Source organism: Podarcis filfolensis (assembly GCF_964270895.1).
Source record: "Podarcis filfolensis genome assembly, chromosome: 6".
In the NCBI taxonomy this organism is placed as follows: domain Eukaryota; kingdom Metazoa; phylum Chordata; class Lepidosauria; order Squamata; family Lacertidae; genus Podarcis; species Podarcis filfolensis.
The window spans coordinates 18,767,419-18,784,913 of NC_139609.1; the positions used below are offsets into that span (position 1 = coordinate 18,767,419).

General features: G+C 45.8%; 2 protein-coding genes across 3 annotated transcripts in view; both read left to right on the top strand.

Moving 5' to 3' along the window:
* Positions 1 to 17,495, top strand: part of LOC310765406 (complement factor H-related protein 5-like) — a 316,979-nt gene that overhangs the window by 280,856 nt on the left and 18,628 nt on the right. The gene's annotated exons all lie outside the window — the stretch shown is intronic.
* CRB1 (crumbs cell polarity complex component 1) overlaps positions 1 to 17,495 on the top strand; it is a 163,150-nt gene that overhangs the window by 46,449 nt on the left and 99,206 nt on the right. For both annotated transcript variants that reach the window (XM_083620240.1, XM_083620239.1), the window contains one exon: positions 12,521 to 13,108. In XM_083620240.1, coding sequence (XP_083476366.1) covers positions 12,521 to 13,108 — 588 coding nt within the window. The remainder of the gene's footprint in view (positions 1 to 12,520; positions 13,109 to 17,495) is intronic.

Below are 17,495 nucleotides of genomic sequence, written 5' to 3' on the forward strand. Positions count from 1 at the left end.
AAATTCTGGCCACCATGTTTCTGCATCAGCTTGCTCTAAAAGAAGTCCCTATGAAAATTCATCAGCATTTTTGTCACATTTCTCCTCATACAGTTCTATATGCAATTTTGCCTATTATTACATTATTATTTATTGAGTTTATATACTGCCCTATACCCAGAGGTCTCAGGGCGGATCAGAGAAAAGATTACAACATATATAATCAGAATAAAAACAACAACCCAATAACACCCCCCCCAAAAGAGCCACACTTTAAAAGGGTATAGGATGTGAATAAGATCAACCAAAGGCCTGGTTAAAAATAAACGTTTTTGCCTGGCGCCTAAAGGTGTATAATGAAGGTGCCAGGTGAACTTTCCTCGAAAGAGCATTCCACAGAGGGAGAGCCACTGCAGAGAAGGCTGGTTCTCGTGTTGCCACCCTCCAGACTTCTCCAGAGGAGAAGGCACACGAAGGAGGGCCTCAGAAGATTATCTCAGGGTCCGGATATAAATGTATACACATTTTTGCAAGCAATTTCCCCTAATATGAATTTTAATGTTGTTTATTATGCTAATATATGCATTTTCATGCAAACTTTCCTCATGGGGTGATGGAAGATGATGAGGGGACGGGGGTCAGTGCACAGGAGCCAAAGCAACAGGACCCATCACCAGAGATGTCCCTGTCCCCACGAACATGGCAGGCATAGGGAGCAGCGGGAGTGGCACATTAGGAGGCTGAGGCAGTCAAGGGCCCACAGCCCAGCTTCCTAGCTGGCCAGGTGGAGCTTGCTAGCTCTGGGAGGAGGGATGTGATAGCTGGAGTAGGCTTGGAGCAGGCGAGGGTCACCTGCCTCATCCAGCCCAGATGCTGCAATCAGCATGCAAAGTATAAAAGGGCAGCAGAGCTGAGGTGCTGGGTCTGCTCAACTGCCCATGTTGATGGACCTTGGATGCTCCAGGATCTATGGACTTTGGACACATGGATTGACCCCGGACTGGAGACTTTACATACTGACTTGCCACCAGGGAGGCCAGGGGTTCGGGACAGTGCTCTTTCAACTCACTTGGTATGAAAAGTATCCTGTATCTAATTATCCCTGTATCTAATTAGGCTATTGGGCCACTTACTGGAGGTGAACTATGCTTCCGGTCTGCAGTTGTTGTGACGTGCCTTGGCAAATGGTGCATGAGAAGCACTTGCACAGACATAATGGTGATATTCATTTCTTTCTCAAATTTTATTTATGCTTTTCAGATTTCACTGATTTTTACATTCATTACAACATTTTAAAACTTGACTTCCTTCCCCCTCTTTCTGCGGTTCCTTAAATTTATTTTTAATATCTTCGGCATATCCAGATTTACTTAATTTACTGATTTAACTTCTTTAACTATATACTCTTATGTAGCTGCAGGTTATTATGCTACTCCTGCCAGTGTTTTTATCTGTTTACAATTTGTCTGTAAATATTCAATAAACCATTTCCATTCTTTTATTAAAAGTTTGTTGTCTTGATTTCTTATTCTTCCAGTAAGTTTCGCCATTTCTGCACATTCCATAAGTTTTTGTATCCATTCTTCCTTTGCTGGGACGACTTTTTCTTTCCATTTTTGGGCAAGTAACATTCTTGCCGCTGTAGCTACATACATGAATAAATTTCTATACGATTTAGGTAGTTCTATCCCGATAATTCCCAAGAGAAAGGCTTCTGGTCTTTTTTTAAAAAAATAAACATTATTTTAAACATCCTTTTCATTTCATTGTATGTCATTTCCCAGTAAGCCTTAACCTTACTACAATACAGTGATACTCATTTCTAAGATAACACCTGTTAGGATACATAATCTGGGATTTACCTAGGGTTAGCCCTGCAGCAGTGAAAATCCAAGGTAGCTAACTGAATGCTCTTAATGAGATAGAGATTAATTAGAGGATGCATCTAATTACATTATGCTAGCATGAACTTCATTTCTTCACCCATTCCACCTGCAACAAGCAAAAGGAAAACCTGTGGTGGATTTTAGGACTGGATGCTAAATGCTTCTTAATCATAAAGCAGCAACTCCCTAAACTGTGTGCTACGAGAGTTGGTATTCAATGATAAATAAATTAAACACTTAAAAGTTCTCATAGTCTCAAAGTACCCATTTGTAGAGTAAATTCCCTGCTGCACCTCTGCAAAATTCACTGTTTCCTTCAGATCAAAATGTATACCCCAGGATAGAAACATAGGGAGGAATTCATCTTGGGGGATTTTTATTCTTTTGGAAAATTTAAAACAAAACAACAAATAAGGGGTTGTCTGCTGCATTGACCATTGCAAACCCTCATTGCTATGGATTTTTTTGTTTGTTCTTTGTTAATTTGTTCATTTCAGCCACATCTCAAACTTGTTATTATAATCGCATCTTCATCATTAGAGGTTGGGAGTTTTCCCAGGTCTTGCCCTTACAGTCTTGTAGAGACGAAGACACTGATAAGCTGTGATTTCATATTACCTGACTGAGTTATCTCAATCGCCATAAAAGGCTCTTTGCAGAAATTCTGATAGACTCTTAAATCCATTTTCTTTTTCTTTCCTTTTTTTTTAATAGGGGGTGCTGACAGTGACTCAGCTATCTGAAGTTTGGCAAGCACTGGTCTTTAGGGCATAAGATTTCATGTGCCTGATCTGAAGCATTTTACTGTCCATTTTGGGGGTCACTATCAACCCCCCCTTTTGGTGCTTAAACACAGAGTTGCTTTGTATAAAGGTAAAGGGACCCTTGACCATTAGGTCCAATCGTGGCCGACTCTGGGGTTGCGGCACTCATCTTGATTTATTGGCCGAGGGAGCCGGCATGCAGCTTCTGGGTCATGTAGCCAGCATGACTAAGCTGCTTCTGGCAAACCAGAGCAGCGCACAGAAATGCCGTTTTCCTTCCCGCCGGAGCGGTACCTATTTATCTACTTGCACTTTGACATGCTTTCGAACTGCTAGCTTGGCAGGAGCAGGGACCGAGCAATGGGACCTCACCCCGTCGCAGGGATTCGAACCGCTGACCTTCTGATCGGCAAGTCCCAGGCTCTGTGGTTTAACCCACAGTGCCACCCCCATTCATAAATGTAGAAAACGTAACTTCAGGATTTTTTCTTGGGTGGGATGGGATTGTGGGGTTGAAGTGTCAGGGGGCCCATGTTACAAATTTCTACTGGACACCCCCACCCCAGCAATAATTGCCGCCAACTTTCAAGACGTTCTGCTGTTGCTCCCTGCTTGCCTTCAGTTCCACTGCTCAGTGAGAGTTAAGGATGCATCCTTCCATGCAAGGACATGGGGATGAACAAGCACATGGGGATGTTGCAAGCCAAGGAGGATCAAGTGTGTGGCTGTGTTGTGGTGACACCTGTCATGCTGTCACTGTGTGTGCTGTCACCTGTCTGTTACTGGTGCCGACGTACCTGTAAGGTGTGTGGATGCCCACAGAGTTGCTGTGACCCAAAACAAGCCTTAATGCCCTTCCTGTTTAAGCAGTGCAGCAATTTAATATAGGAGCAGAATAGCAAAAGGGAAACCGCTTTGATAATCGGCTCTGAAATTGGGTCCCAGCTCTCTTTCATCTGTTAAACAGCTTCCTAGACGTTGGCAAAACGTCTTTTTCGCTTGCTCCTAATATCTACAGTAGCTATAGGGTGTTTGTTTTGCTTTGTTTTTGTTTGCGTCCGCAAAAATGTGTTGCTTCTTTGTCTTTGCCAAGTTGGGTGCGTTAGAAAAATGATAGTAATAGTAATTGGCTCTCTCTTTTGGAAACTGGAACAGCTTCTTCCTTTGGTTGCGATTGCTGTTGTTTTTGTTGGTTTCCATGGCAACCGTCTCCATTCAAGGCAATAAGCCACACACATGGTTTCCCTGGAAACATGCTAGCATGCTTCGAAAACAGGCCTGGAGTAAATACATTCCATATTCAGGGTCTTAGGGTTTTTATGGCTGTGCCGTTTGTGGATCATCGCAGGGCATAACCAAAAGGCTTGTTTGTTTTCATTTTGTGGTCCACTTCGTTATTAGCCTTTTGAGAAACAGAAGGCATAACTACTACTACTACTACTACTACTACTACTACTACTACTACTTCTTTTTGCCTTTCTGACACTGATTTGTTTGTGTTTCCCCCCACCTCTCAATTTCAGTCTTTCTCAGTTACCTGGATTTTTCTTTGGGTCAGAAATTTAACAGATGCTCAGTATAAGCAGGGACGCGGTTGGCGCTGTGGGTTAGTGGTTCAAATCCCCGCGACGGGGTGAGCTCCCGTTGCTTGGTCCCTGCTCCTGCCAACCTAGCAGTTCAAAAGCACATCAAAGCACAAGTAGATAAATAAGTACCACTCTGGCAGGAAGGTATACAGCATTTCCGTGCACTGCTCTGGTTCGCCAGAAGCGGCTTAGTCATGCTGGCCACATGACTCCCACATGACGGCCAATAAAGCGAGATGAGCGCCGCAACCCCAGATTCGTCCGTGACTGGACCTAATGGTCAGGGGTCCCTTTACCTTTACAGTATAGGCAAAGACAGTTGAGCCACCAGCCGTCTCGCAAACACACATACGCTAATAACTTGTATGGAGTGCAAAGGGAAAGGAGTTCAGTCTCTGGGATTCAGTGGCTGTGCTTGTGTAAGGTTGGGGACACTGGATTGTGGTGATTTGATGAAAATGTGCATTTTCAGCATTAAGGAAGGGAAATGGGATTGTTAATTCATTTCGTAGCTTTATATCTGTTTTTGGCTAGAGTCTTCAAAGTAGCTAACAACTTGCATAAAGCACAATAGCATACCCTTCAACATTTCTCTGAAAATAGGGACGTCCTATATAATAATAAGAATAATTTTATTATTTATACCATGTCCATCTGACTGGGTTGCCCCAGCTACTCTGGGTGGCTTCCAACATATATAAATAGATAATAAAACATTTAAAAACTTCCCCGTACAAGGCTGCCTTCTGATGTCTTCTAAAAGTTGCATAGCTACTTATCTCCTTGGCTTGGTGGTCACTCTATACCCTTCAACATTTCTCTGATGAAAATAGGAATGTCCTAAAGAAAAGCGGGCCATTTTGGAATCAAACCAGACACTGGGACAGCTTCTGTTAATGCTGGACTTCCTCTGAAAAATGGGGACACTTGGAGGGTCTGCATACACCAAGAACCAACAACATCCCATAGTGAATAAAGAGTGATTGTGTACTGGGTGAGAGAAAAGGCCTCAAGGATGTGTTCACACCAACGCAGGAGAAATTATCTAAAATTATCAGCTGCAGTCAAGTGATGCAAGCCAATAGCAGGATTCTCCACCTGATCCTATAAAGCTGCTGTCTCTTCAGCCTGAGCTGCTCATTGCTCAGGTACAGACTAGGCTGCTCATGAGTTCCTGCTCACCAGTCTTGCCTGTGGCAGAGCAAAACGTAACACTCAGGAACAGGTGGCATGGTGGAGACATGGCCAGTGCAGTGCAGCATGCAAGGTTCATGGGCAAACTGGCAACATCAATCTGGTGCTCAAACCAGTGTGCCGGCACACCCTCGAACTCACTGCCTGGCACCCGCGCCATCCAGATAAGTGGCAGTGAAACTAGTGTCAGGTCGGTAAAGGTAAAGGACCCCTGGACGGTTAAGTCCAGTCAAAGGTGACTCTGGGGTTGCAGCGCTCATCTCGCTTTCAGGCCAAGGGGGCCGGTGTTTGTCCACAGACAGCTTTCTGGGTCATGTGGCCAGCAGGACTAAGCCGCTTCTGATGCAATGGAAGACCATGATGGAAACCAGAGAGGAGCATTACGAGTGCCAGAGCACACAGAAACGCTGTTTACCTTCCTGCCCCAGCAGTACCTATTTATTACTTGCACTGGTGTGCTTTCCAGCTGCTAGGTTGGCAGGAGCTGGGACAGAGCAACAGGAGCTCACTCCATGGTGGGGATTTGAACCGTCAACCTTCCGATCGGCAAGCCCAAGAGGCTCAGTGGTTTAGACCACAGCGCCATCCATATAGATGGCTCTGTGGCACCACATTGGCCACTCTTGATAATACTTTTACAGAAGTTGTGTGCAACTCCCACTCTTGGCAAGATCCCGGGGTTTGAGAATTGAAGATTGTGGCAGCTTTAAGAAAAATGATTGATTCACATATTTACACTTTCAGTCTGCATGGAGGGAGTCCAGATCTTACAGCATGTTCATTTCAAGCAGGGCTTGTTCCCCAAAGCTCTGCAGCACTCAAGGGCATCTCTCCTAGCCGGTCTACACCCAGAGTGCCAAAGATGGCCCTCCTCCCTTCCTCTTCCCAGCACACCTTGCTAAAGACACTCTTTATTTCACACCCAGTTATCCTGGCAACCTTCTGTCTTCCCAGGCGCATGATTCCTCTTAGACACACCATCAATACCTTTTGTCTTGGTAATGCCAGTATCCCAGGTGAGGCTCTGGCTTGGAAGGGAAATCTAACCTGTATTTTTTTCCACTGGCCTGCAGTCCTTCCCACCTTCAATACTGCAAATAATCAAAATCCCACCATTTATTAACATCTTGGGTTTAGGGGGAGCTCCCCATCTCTAACATTACCATTGGTATAAGTAATCTCTTTCAGTCGGTTCAGAATTTTAACTCAAATCTCAGGGCAACCCAACTTTTCATACCAAGTGGACCTCAAGAGTACTTTGATATGGAACCTGCAGGCTCCACAGGGCCTTGTTGTGCAGGGATGGGGAGCAAGGCCAAAATTAGAAACACACCACAACCCTCGCACTGCCTTCCCCAAGCCAGGTAAGCGAGGTGCTGGGAGCCAGTGTGGTGTAGTGGTTAAGAGCAGTAGTCTTGTAATCTGGTGAACCGGGTTCGCGTCTCCGCTCCTCCACATGCAGCTGCTGGGTGACCTTGGGCCAGTCACACTTCTCTGAAGTCTCTCAGCCTCACTCACCTCACAGAGTGTTTGTTGTGGGGGAGGAAGGGAAAGGAGAATGTTAGCCGCTTTGAGACTCCTTCGGGTAGTGATAAAGCAGGATATCAAATCCAAACTACTACTACTACTACTACTACTACTACTACTCTTCTTCTTCTTCTTCTTCTCCTTCTCCTTCTTCTTCTTCAGGAAGGAGGAACAAGGCTCTGACAGGGTCCTAGAACACTCCCACCTCCCGCCCAAAGCCTAGCCCCTCACTCACCTAGCTTTGGAAAGGCTGTGAGGGCTGCGGGGGGGGCAGGGGTGTAGCAAGGGGTATGTGGTAGGTGCGGACCACCCCGGGTGTCCCCACCGAGGGGGAGTGACAAAATGGTGGGTGGCACTCACCGTGGGGCTTGCAGCATTCCCGAGCCATGCGTCTCTCCTGGGAGTGACGTGGTGGCTTGAGCGCCCGCAGGCTCCATGCTGCCCCAAACAGTCTGCCTGTTGCCTCCCCCTCAGCTGTAGGGTAGCTGAGTGGGAGGAGGCAGGCAGACTTGGAGGCCCCAAAGAGCGTCCTGCCCCAATTCACCCCATCCTGCGGGCGGCTGGCCCCGCCCCCCGGCACAGGGAACGCGCGCCACCCCAGGCGCCCAATCGGCTTGCTCCATTGCTGGTGGGGGATTCCAAAAAGGCCCACGGCTTTCGGTCCACACATTGGAGCGCCCTACTCTACCTCCTGGGTTAAGAGCTACATATAGTAGTTGGGAATTTTGCCCCCTCTACCAGTCTGTTTCTTTGTCCTCAGACACACTTTATTTTTTTTTTTACCTGCCAAGCTATCTGCTCTCCAAACATAGCATCTCTCTCTCTCTCCTTTCATGCTGGAGATGTCTGAGAAAAACCCATTCTCGTCTCTTTGACTCTTCTTAAGATTATGTGCCTGTGTTCTCATTCTCTTTGGCACTTCCTCAAGTGCCGTCATGTATCATCCAGAAACACAAGATAACACGCACAGCCTTCTGGGGTTCTATTTGCTGGGGAGTTGGCAGATTTATGGGGCTGTCTTTTTTGCTATCCGTCAGAGCCCATGCCAAACATACTGTGACAGGCCTAGGTGTACCACCGCAAAGAACTCTCCGATACCATGCACCTTGGGCGATGAATACACTTCCAGTGGAATCAGTTATTTCAAAATCCTTCATGGGGCCAAAGGACCTGAAGATATTTCATTGGCAGCGCAAGTTGAACACTGCTGTGTTAAAATCTCAGTGACAGGTTTGGCTTCTGTAAATAACTGGTGAACGCTAGGGATATCCATGCACAGTTCTGAGTCATGACCTCAGGGGGAAAGACATAGCTGATGTTTAGGAAGAGGTTGTAGCAGCACATGGTCAATGGCTCAATCTAGTTTTAGAGACCGTCCTGAAGGTCAAGTGATGCCACATAAGGGTGTTTCTCGACACCAGTTTTCTTCAGTAATTGTAGTGCTTTTCTCAGGCAAACAACACTCTGACAAAATGGCATACAGTGGTACCTCGGATTAAGTACTTAATTTGTTCCAGAGGTCCGTACTTAACCTGAAACTGTTCTTAACCTTTTAATAATGTTTTATGGTATTTTGTGTAAAGGCATGGACCTCACAAATCTAATAATAAACTTTGACTTTGACTAACCTGAAGCACCACTTTAACTAATGGGGATTCCTGCTGCCACCGCGCCGCCAGAAGCAAAGTTCTTAACCTGAAGCACTATTTCTGGGTTAGCGGAGTCTGTAACCTGAAGCGTATGTAACCCGAGAATGAGTAACCACTGCACTAACATACTGCTCACCCACAAGTCAGATGGCAACTGTGCTTGCCTCCCAACCAACCACAGCACCCACAAACTGATGGTCGCTATTACTTGAAACTTTCTAGCAGTGCATCAGGTTTAACCAATACGGTGTCCTCAGATGTTTTGGACTACAACTCCCATCAGCTCCAGCCATCCTATCCAATGCTCGGGAATGGTGGGAGTGGCCCACATCTGAAGGGCTATCCCTACACTCCACGTTTTGGTGGGATTCCTTCCAATTTAGGGAGGTAAATCAAGGCATCAAGAAGCTGTAACATACTCTCCAACATTCCTCAGACGAAAATAGGGACATTTCTCACTCCTCCTGCAACTGACCCTCCTCGACACCCCACCCCCCATTTTTCGTGTCCCCCCCCCCAAGCATTTCCTATCAGAAGAAGGGTGAGTGCCTTCAGTGGGACACAGCACATACACCCTCCACTGTCCTGAGAAAGCCCCTTAAACCTGATTTTATTCTATTTTATTATTTGGTAGATTTACAAAAAGAAAAACAGGCACCAATAATTTTTTTAAAAGAGCGAGATTAGGCACGGATACACAAAGCATTTTATATGTATATATATATATATATATATATATATATATATATATATATATATATATATGACTCCTTGCCTTCCATTCCCTTTCTTCTTGCCCAGGGCAGCCCTGCCCCTCAGAGCCAGCACTTCCTGTGGGGCTCGGCCTCGATGTGGCGGCCTCTCCTCCTGCTCACCCACTCTCCAAGAGCTGCTACAAGCTGCCTAAGAGAGGAGGCCAGCAGTGGCAGCCATGGAGAGGCAACAGAATCACAGCCTTTGCAGCCACCACTGTCATTGCTCCAACTTTTGTGACTTTACACCTCAGCGGGTGGCACTGTGGTCTAAACCACTGAGCCTCTTGGACTTGCCAATCAGAAGGTCAACTGTTCGAATCCCCATGACAGAATGAGCTCCCGTTGCTCTGTCCCAGTTCCTGCCAACCTAGCAGTTCGAAAGCACGCCAGTGCAAGTAGATAAATAGGTACTGCTGTGGCGGGAAGGTAAACAGCATTTCCGTGCGATCTGGTTTCCGTCACGGTGTTCCGTTGCACCAGAAGTGGTTTAGTTATACTGGCCACATGACCTGGAAAGCTGTCTGTGGACAAAATCCGGCTCCCTCAGCCTGAAAGCGAGATGAGCACTACAACCCCATAGCTGCCTTTGAGCTGAAGTCTGCTGATGCTGGATTTTGTCCATATGTAACAGCCCTTGCACACACACATTTATTGTGGACTCGGTTCTGCTCATGTACCTAAGTGCAGAGGCTGGGAGAAGTGAGTGTAAGGACAGCTGCAGATATTTGCTTTGCTTTTCCCAACTCACTTACCTCCCTTTACTGTATATCAATTTTGCTGTAAAGGCAAATGCTACCACTCCCAACAGTTTAGTTTACATAGGTTTTGGCGTTTTTAAACCGGATTTCTGTAATATTTTATTAGTACTGATGCCAACCAGCAGATGTCGCTCTTTACTGTGAGCAAACATCTTGAGAAAACTCTTCTTGACTTCAGATTCTAATATATTCCATTTTCCGAGGAGGGGGGGGGATCCCCTTGCCAAGCATCTCAGTTACATCAAAAGGCCTTAACGATGGGGTAAAATGTTTGGCACTAATTCCTCCAGTAATTAGGTTAACGCCGTGATGCCTTTTAAAGAGACTTGGAGAATTACTTCATGTGTCAGTCAGTCTAAATCCAAAGTGATCGGCAGTTTATTTTAATTTTTTTGGATGTTAAATATTAATTTTTAAAGAAATCTCTGTCAAAGCAGGTCACTGCTAAGTGATCTTAATTGGTTGAGAATTGGGAGGGGGGGGGACTTGTGCGATTCTTATTCTGCATTCAAAGAAAGATCTTGCTCCCAACATCACGGAAGGTTTCAATCCCACCCTCCTCCCTCAAACCCTTTTTACACTCCTTTCTGACACTGTTAATTGGGACAATATTCTTGATCGAAGAACAGATGTTTGCACCTCGAGCATGAGGAAGCCCATGTGCCTATGCGCAGCACGCTGATACCCCCTAGCAGGGGTTACTCAAACGGCAGGTCGCAGCACACAGGAAAAGCAGTTCTCGTGGAATCAGATACTTGCTTCCCTGCACAGAAAGGTCAGAAGTCAAGACGCTCTCATGTCTTTTCCTTTCCATTTTCCTGCACGCAACCCAGTTCAGTCTGTGTCTTGAGAAGGACGTTATGGTAGGGTGGCACTGTGCTCTGATTGCAGGGCTATCGGACGACAGCCCTCTATTTGAAAGGCTGTCTGGTCCAAGTCTGGTTTGAAGGTAAGAAACCCAGACAGCAGGTCACCTGGTCACATTTCTCCTTATTATAGCAAGATGTATTGCATTTCTCCTTATATCACAGCAATCCTTTCTAAAGTTGTGCCTATACATCTGAATTAGCATGTGTAAATTTTATGCAAAACTGTACCTCTTTTTGTGATGGTGCATTCTCATTATTATTATTAATTACGTTTGCCTGCAGTCTCATAACATCTCTAAAGAAGCTTACGATTAAAAAGTAAAAAACCCCCCTGCAAATGGCAAAATGAGGCATAAAACTGTAAGAATAAAAAAGCAACAAAAATACAGCAGAAAGATAAAACGTACCATAATTCTAACTTTGGAAAGCAAGAGGTTTTATTAAGAGAGTTGGTTTTTGGTTTTTGTTTCGTTTTAGTTTGGGCAAAGTCTAAGTGGCCATTCCAAGCTATGGAAAACTGCAAAACCCATTATTCACATTTGGCCAGATTTAAACCACTGAGCCTCTTGGGCTTGGCGATCAGAAGGGCAGCGGTTCGAATCCCTGCGACAGGGTGAGCTCCCGTTGTTCGGTCCTTGCTCCTGCCAACCTAGCAGTTCAAAAGCACATCAAAGTGCAAGTAAATAAATAGGTACCGCTCCAGCGGGAAGGTAAACGGCGTTTCCGTGCGCTGCTCTGGTTCACCAGAAGCGGCTTAGTCATGCTGGCCACATGACCCAGAAGCTGTACGCCGGCTCCCTCGGCCAGTAATGCGAGATGAGCGCTGCAACTCCAGAGTCGTCCGCGACTGGACCTAACAGTCAGGGGTACCTTTACCTTTACCTAAAGCTATGATAAATTTTGCACAGAACACAGGTATAGCCTCCACAGTCTCTACCCACAGATCCTGCAGTCTAAATGGTTATGAAGGCAAGAGGGAAGGAGGAAAATAATGTGCAGATAAAATAACAGATGTGAGGAATGTGGCCTGGGGCGGGACTTGAAGTGGTCTTCACTTCAGGTTGAAAGGCATTGAGGACTGTATTTGTTCCCCTGGCTTTGCAGATTCGTGTCCCTGTATGCAGTGTCAGCAGAGAGAATGAGAATGTAAACAGAAGGCAGAGGGAGAATTGGAATTCTTAAACTACCTGACATTTATTTTCCATAATAAATTGCACTTTTGCATGTCATGGTTCACCGATAGATGCATTTCTGTGCACACTTCACCCCAATATATGTATTTGGGGGGGGGGTACACATCGCTTGGCTGGAGAAGTACATTGCAAAATTAAGAAAATAAATTGAAGGAATGCTGTGTTTTGACTCATGTATTTTTTTGGGAAGGGTGAGTTTGTAAGGTTCTCCTTAAAAACTGCAACCTGAACAGAATTTCTCTCCCCCAACCCCAATCTTTAGGATAGACGACAACATTTTGTTGCAGCCACCCCACTTCTTGCTATACATTTTAATCATCCCCAGAGTTGCCCATTAACCGCTTGCCTTTTCTTTTCTAGAGTCACTTTGCCTAAAAGATGGTCCCAGGTGCCTGTCGAGCTCTTGCCAAAAGGATCCGGAATGTGGTGGTGCTGCCGCAGAAGGTGGCTGCGGCTGTCCGGACTCGCCAGGTGCCACCCCAGCCAAAAGGTGTGCCAAGCAACCCTACGACCCTTGCTCCTCCAGCCCGTGTCTTCACAACGCTACCTGCTCAAGCGCTGCAGGGAACCTCAGCTTTACTTGCACCTGCCCTGCGGGGTACGCCGGACCTACCTGCGAAACCGCTGCCAGCACCTGCGGCTCGCATTTCTGTGGCCACGGAGGCACGTGCTTGGAGGAGCCCGGTGGCCCCACTTGCCTCTGTACAGAAGGGTACACAGGTCCATCCTGTGAAACTGACATTGACGAATGCCTTTCCAGCCCTTGCCTCAACGGAGCAGTGTGCAGGGACCGGGTCCGTGGGTACGCCTGCTACTGTGTGCCAGGGTACCAAGGGAAGCACTGTAACCTGGAAGTGGATGAATGTGCTTCAGATCCTTGCCTGAATGGTGCCACATGCCTCAACCTGATAGGGAATTATGAGTGTGTTTGCCCTCTTGAGTACACAGGTAAGAGCTCATTCATTCATTCATTTTATTAGATTCATATACCGCCCTTCAACATAAGATCCCAGGGCGGTTCACAGAATCAAATACAGGATAAAAACATTGAAATTAATTAATTAATTAATTTAATTTAATTTAATTTATATACCACCCAATACCTGGGGGTCTCAGGGTGGTTCACAGAAAAAAATCAAGATATAAAACCACAAAATACATAATAAAAATAAAAAACAACAACCCAATAGCCCCCCTCAGTTGATTGTAGAACACCCAGAGATGGTGAGAGTCGAGGAGCTGACTCTCCGTCTCTCTCCATTGGAATTCTTCTCACAGAGCAGTTGTTGGTAGATCACTCTGTTTATTGGGGTGGGGGGTGGGGGTTGGAAGATCTCTATACATTTGCAGAACCATCACACCCATCACAGTGGTTGGGTGTCACAGTGTACAATGTCCAATGAATGACAAACAAGATTTCTAATTTCCTAATTAATGTGGCATCTCAAAGTCTTTTCTTTGGAAGTGCCTGAAAGCTGCTTCTGCATAAACCTTGGCTGATCACACTCCTTAAAACCCTGATCTGCAGCTCCAAGAGTAATGTGCAGATTGAAACATCATTATCCTTCAGATTTCACCCTTCTCTGGATTTTCTGCTGTATAGTTTGTACATGGTTCTTCTCACCATTCTTCTGTGGCATGGAATCCACTTCTGATGGCAGTCAGCAGGGGTGGTGAACCACTTACTCTCCTGTGTTGTTAAACCCATGTCAGTCAGCGAGTAAGCACATACTTTCTTGTGCATTGTCAAAACAGCAAAACAATCACCCCCCTTCCCACAGGCACATCTCAAAGGCTGTAGAATATTAATCAGGCAAAGGCCTGGCTAAAGAGGAATGTTTTCACCTGGCGCCTAAAAATATGTGATGAAGGCACCAGGCAAGCCTCCCTGGGGAGAATATTATACAAACAAGGGGCCACTGCAGAGAAGGCCCAGTCTCGTGTTGCCACCCTCCGGACTTTAAATGGAGGAGGCACATGAAGAAGGGCCTCAGATGATGAGCACAGAGTCCAGGTCGGTTTATATAGGGAAAGGCTGTCTTTGAGGTATTGCAGTCCTCAAAGGCTTTGTAGGTCAAGAACAGCATTTTGAATTAGTCCCAGAAACTAACTGGCAGCCAGTGCAGTCAGGCCAGCATTAGTGTAATATGCTCAAACTGTCTTGCTCAGATGAGCAACCCGGGTGGTGAATTCTGCACCAGCTCAAGCTTCTGATTCCTACTGATTTAACAGCTTGTACTTTGCAAGCACAGATGCATTTTCCTGCCTGTGACCAGGTGGAACTCCCTTTTCTCGCCAAACCCAAGGCCGATTCAGATGCGTGGTGTCGGGAGCAGGTCAGCAATAAGTTGCATGGTGCCAGCAAAGCTAACTCTTTATTCAAAGAAGCAGTCTTGAAAGACCTACACTGGTTCCCAGTACGTTTCCGAGCACAATTCAAAGTGTTGGTGCTGACCTTTAAAGCCCTAAACGGCCTCGGTCCAGTATACCTGAAGGAGCGTCTCCACCTCCATCGTTCTGCCCGGACACTGAGGTCCAGCACCGAGGGCCTTCTGGCGGTTCCCTCATTGCGAGAAGCCAAGTTACAGGGAACCAGGCAGAGGGCCTTCTCGATAGTGGCGCCCGCCCTGTGGAACGCCCTCCCACCAGATGTCAAAGAGAAAAATAACTACCAAACTTTTAGAAGACATCTAAAGGCAGCCCTGTTTAGGGAAGCTTTTAATGTTTAATAGGTTATTGTATTTTAGTGTTTTGTTGGAAGCCGCCCAGAGTGGCTGGGGGGACCCAGCCAGATGGGCAGGGTATAAATAATAAATTATTATTATTATTATTATTATTATTATTATTATTATTATTATTAGAGGCCAGACCTAGTAAGAGCAGCAAGTCTTCCCAGTAGATCTTGCCCCACGGCAGTTGTGAAGACTGAATGGAGGTCCTCGCCTTTCCACAGCTAGCTAAGGCTCCTCCTCCCTCGGGTCCTTCCCAAGCAATCTGAGACTCTGACACCTTGTCTGCCTTTGCTCCACTATCTTCATACCTCTTCCGGTGCTGAGAGACCAGAGGGGAGAGGGAAGCTGGTCGCAGAAGGAGGTGGGGTGTCCCTGGCTTCTACAGTAGCCTGCCTGATCTCTGCCTCTTGGTGTCTTTGCCTCAGTTCTTATCACTAGCTGCATTTAGCACTATGCTGGAATTGTGCAGAGGCAGGAAAATGTCTCTGCAGGGTACATTCAGTTTCCCTACTGTATAAACAAGTCAGTTGCTCTCCTTACTCCTGAATCATATTTATTAAAAAGTAGCATTCCTATACTGCAGCTATTTAAGAGTAGCGTTTTCATTATTTTTTAATACAACTCTTAAGTTGAAAAAGATGGTTAAGTGGTGAATGCCTGCAGCAGGAGCAGGAAACCTGCAGCCATCTAGATGTTCCTGGACTACGACTCCCATCATCCCTGACAATTAGCCATGCAGGCAGGGACCGCTGGGAGATGAGTTCAGCAGCTTCTTGGGGGGGGGGGGGAGTCACATGTTTCCCAAACCTAGCCTACAGCTAACACACAAATGAAACCTGCAAGATTATATGTTCGAAAAACAGCAGAGGGAAAGGTAAAAGAATAGGAAAACAATTCATTCGGCATGCAAGCTTTTGCATTATCTCAGATTTGAAGCAACTCAAAAGGAGGAAATGGAAGAGAGCATAGCATGTAGCGCAAACTGCAGTCTGTTACAGGGCCAAACTACATGCTTAAAAAAAAAAAATAATGCATGCGTAAGCAGCCCGTTTTTTTGTTTGTTTGTTTTTTGAAGGAGAAGCAGCTGCACAGAGCCCTGAACTGGATAGTGCTCCAAATTTAGGCTGGTGTTCCATGCAGTTCCCCACAGAACCCCATGCCCTGGCTCCTGTTTGCCCTCAAAGGCACTGTTTGAACCCTTGCTCTGCTGACTTCATGCCAGTGAGTGCTTCCTATATGCTGCTATACCGTGCCTTTGCAGATCAATTGGCACCTGCCCAGACAATGCCTCCTGACCCCTGAAGCCTGTCTGTGGAGTAGTCATGTTCAGACAATTTCCTGTTCACCTTTGAGGTCTCGTTTCCATTCATCCACAGTCCATTCCTTTCTTTGCTATGGAGAGGGTTTATTGAGCAAGCCATGCAACGTACTAGATTCTGTCTCTTTTTTTCCAAAAGCCCTTCTGTATCTTCCACAACTGTCAGTCATCTTTGCCTTCCCAGCTCTCCGTGCCCACTAAGTTGTTCTAGCGATCTTCTTGACCTACAGTATTGTATACAACTTTCTCTCTCATATTCATGACTACCAGGGTCATTCTCAGCTGTGCTTCCTACTGCTCCTACATAATGTAACCAGTGGCTTCATTATTCTGTTGCAACCTCCAGACACGCAATTTCATTATGTTACTGACTACCACGTAAAATTATCTCTAACCATTTAATCAGGAGACTGAGACTACTGTATGAAACTGAAATTCCAGGCTCTTGTTTCACAATCACAATAATTTTATTATTTACACTCTGCCCATCTGGCTGGGTTTCCCCAGCCACAATGTGCAACAGCTTTCCAAAGAATCTTATACTTTTGCACTGTCTTAAAAGTGAATGTTAATTTATCCAAACGTGGGTGTCTAATAACCCAGTTCTTTGAAAGCCCCCAAATTACCTCCTCATATTTTTTGCATATATTTTGCAAACACAACCAATCCTTTGTGCATTTTAAAAATCACTTTGGGTCCCTATTTCACCTGCCATACAAGCAGAACCAACTAATCATTATTGAATATACTTGGCATTTGCATTGCATGCAAACTAAGCTAGCAAACTCTCAAGTGGGGAAAAGAAGCGCAGCTGGAGGTCAGTGCAATATGTTCTCAGTAATCCCATTTTCACAGAGCGGATTTCTAGGGCATGCAAAATCTCCCCATGAAATTTCCTATAATACCCTTTAATATTGGACGTAGTCTATAACAGTCAGTTCCTGAGCTTTAGCCACCTTTACTTGAACACAGAGAGAAAGCATCTGTTTGCCGTTTGATAGGTAAGTAAGTTCTGTTAAAATGAAAGAGACTGACTTCTAAGGCAGCAGTCCAAACCAAGATCTACCCAAATGAGCACGTTAGGGTCCATTGGATCTCCATCTCAGCTGACCAACTCCTGGGGCAACAGAGCTACACTGATGTAAGCCCCACATCCTGGCTCAATAGGATGTGGGTGGCGCTGTGGTCTAAACCACTGAGCATCTTGGGCACTGTGGGTTAAACCACAGAGCCTAGGGCTTGCCGATCAGAAGGTCGGTGGTTCAAATCCCCGTGACAGAGTGAG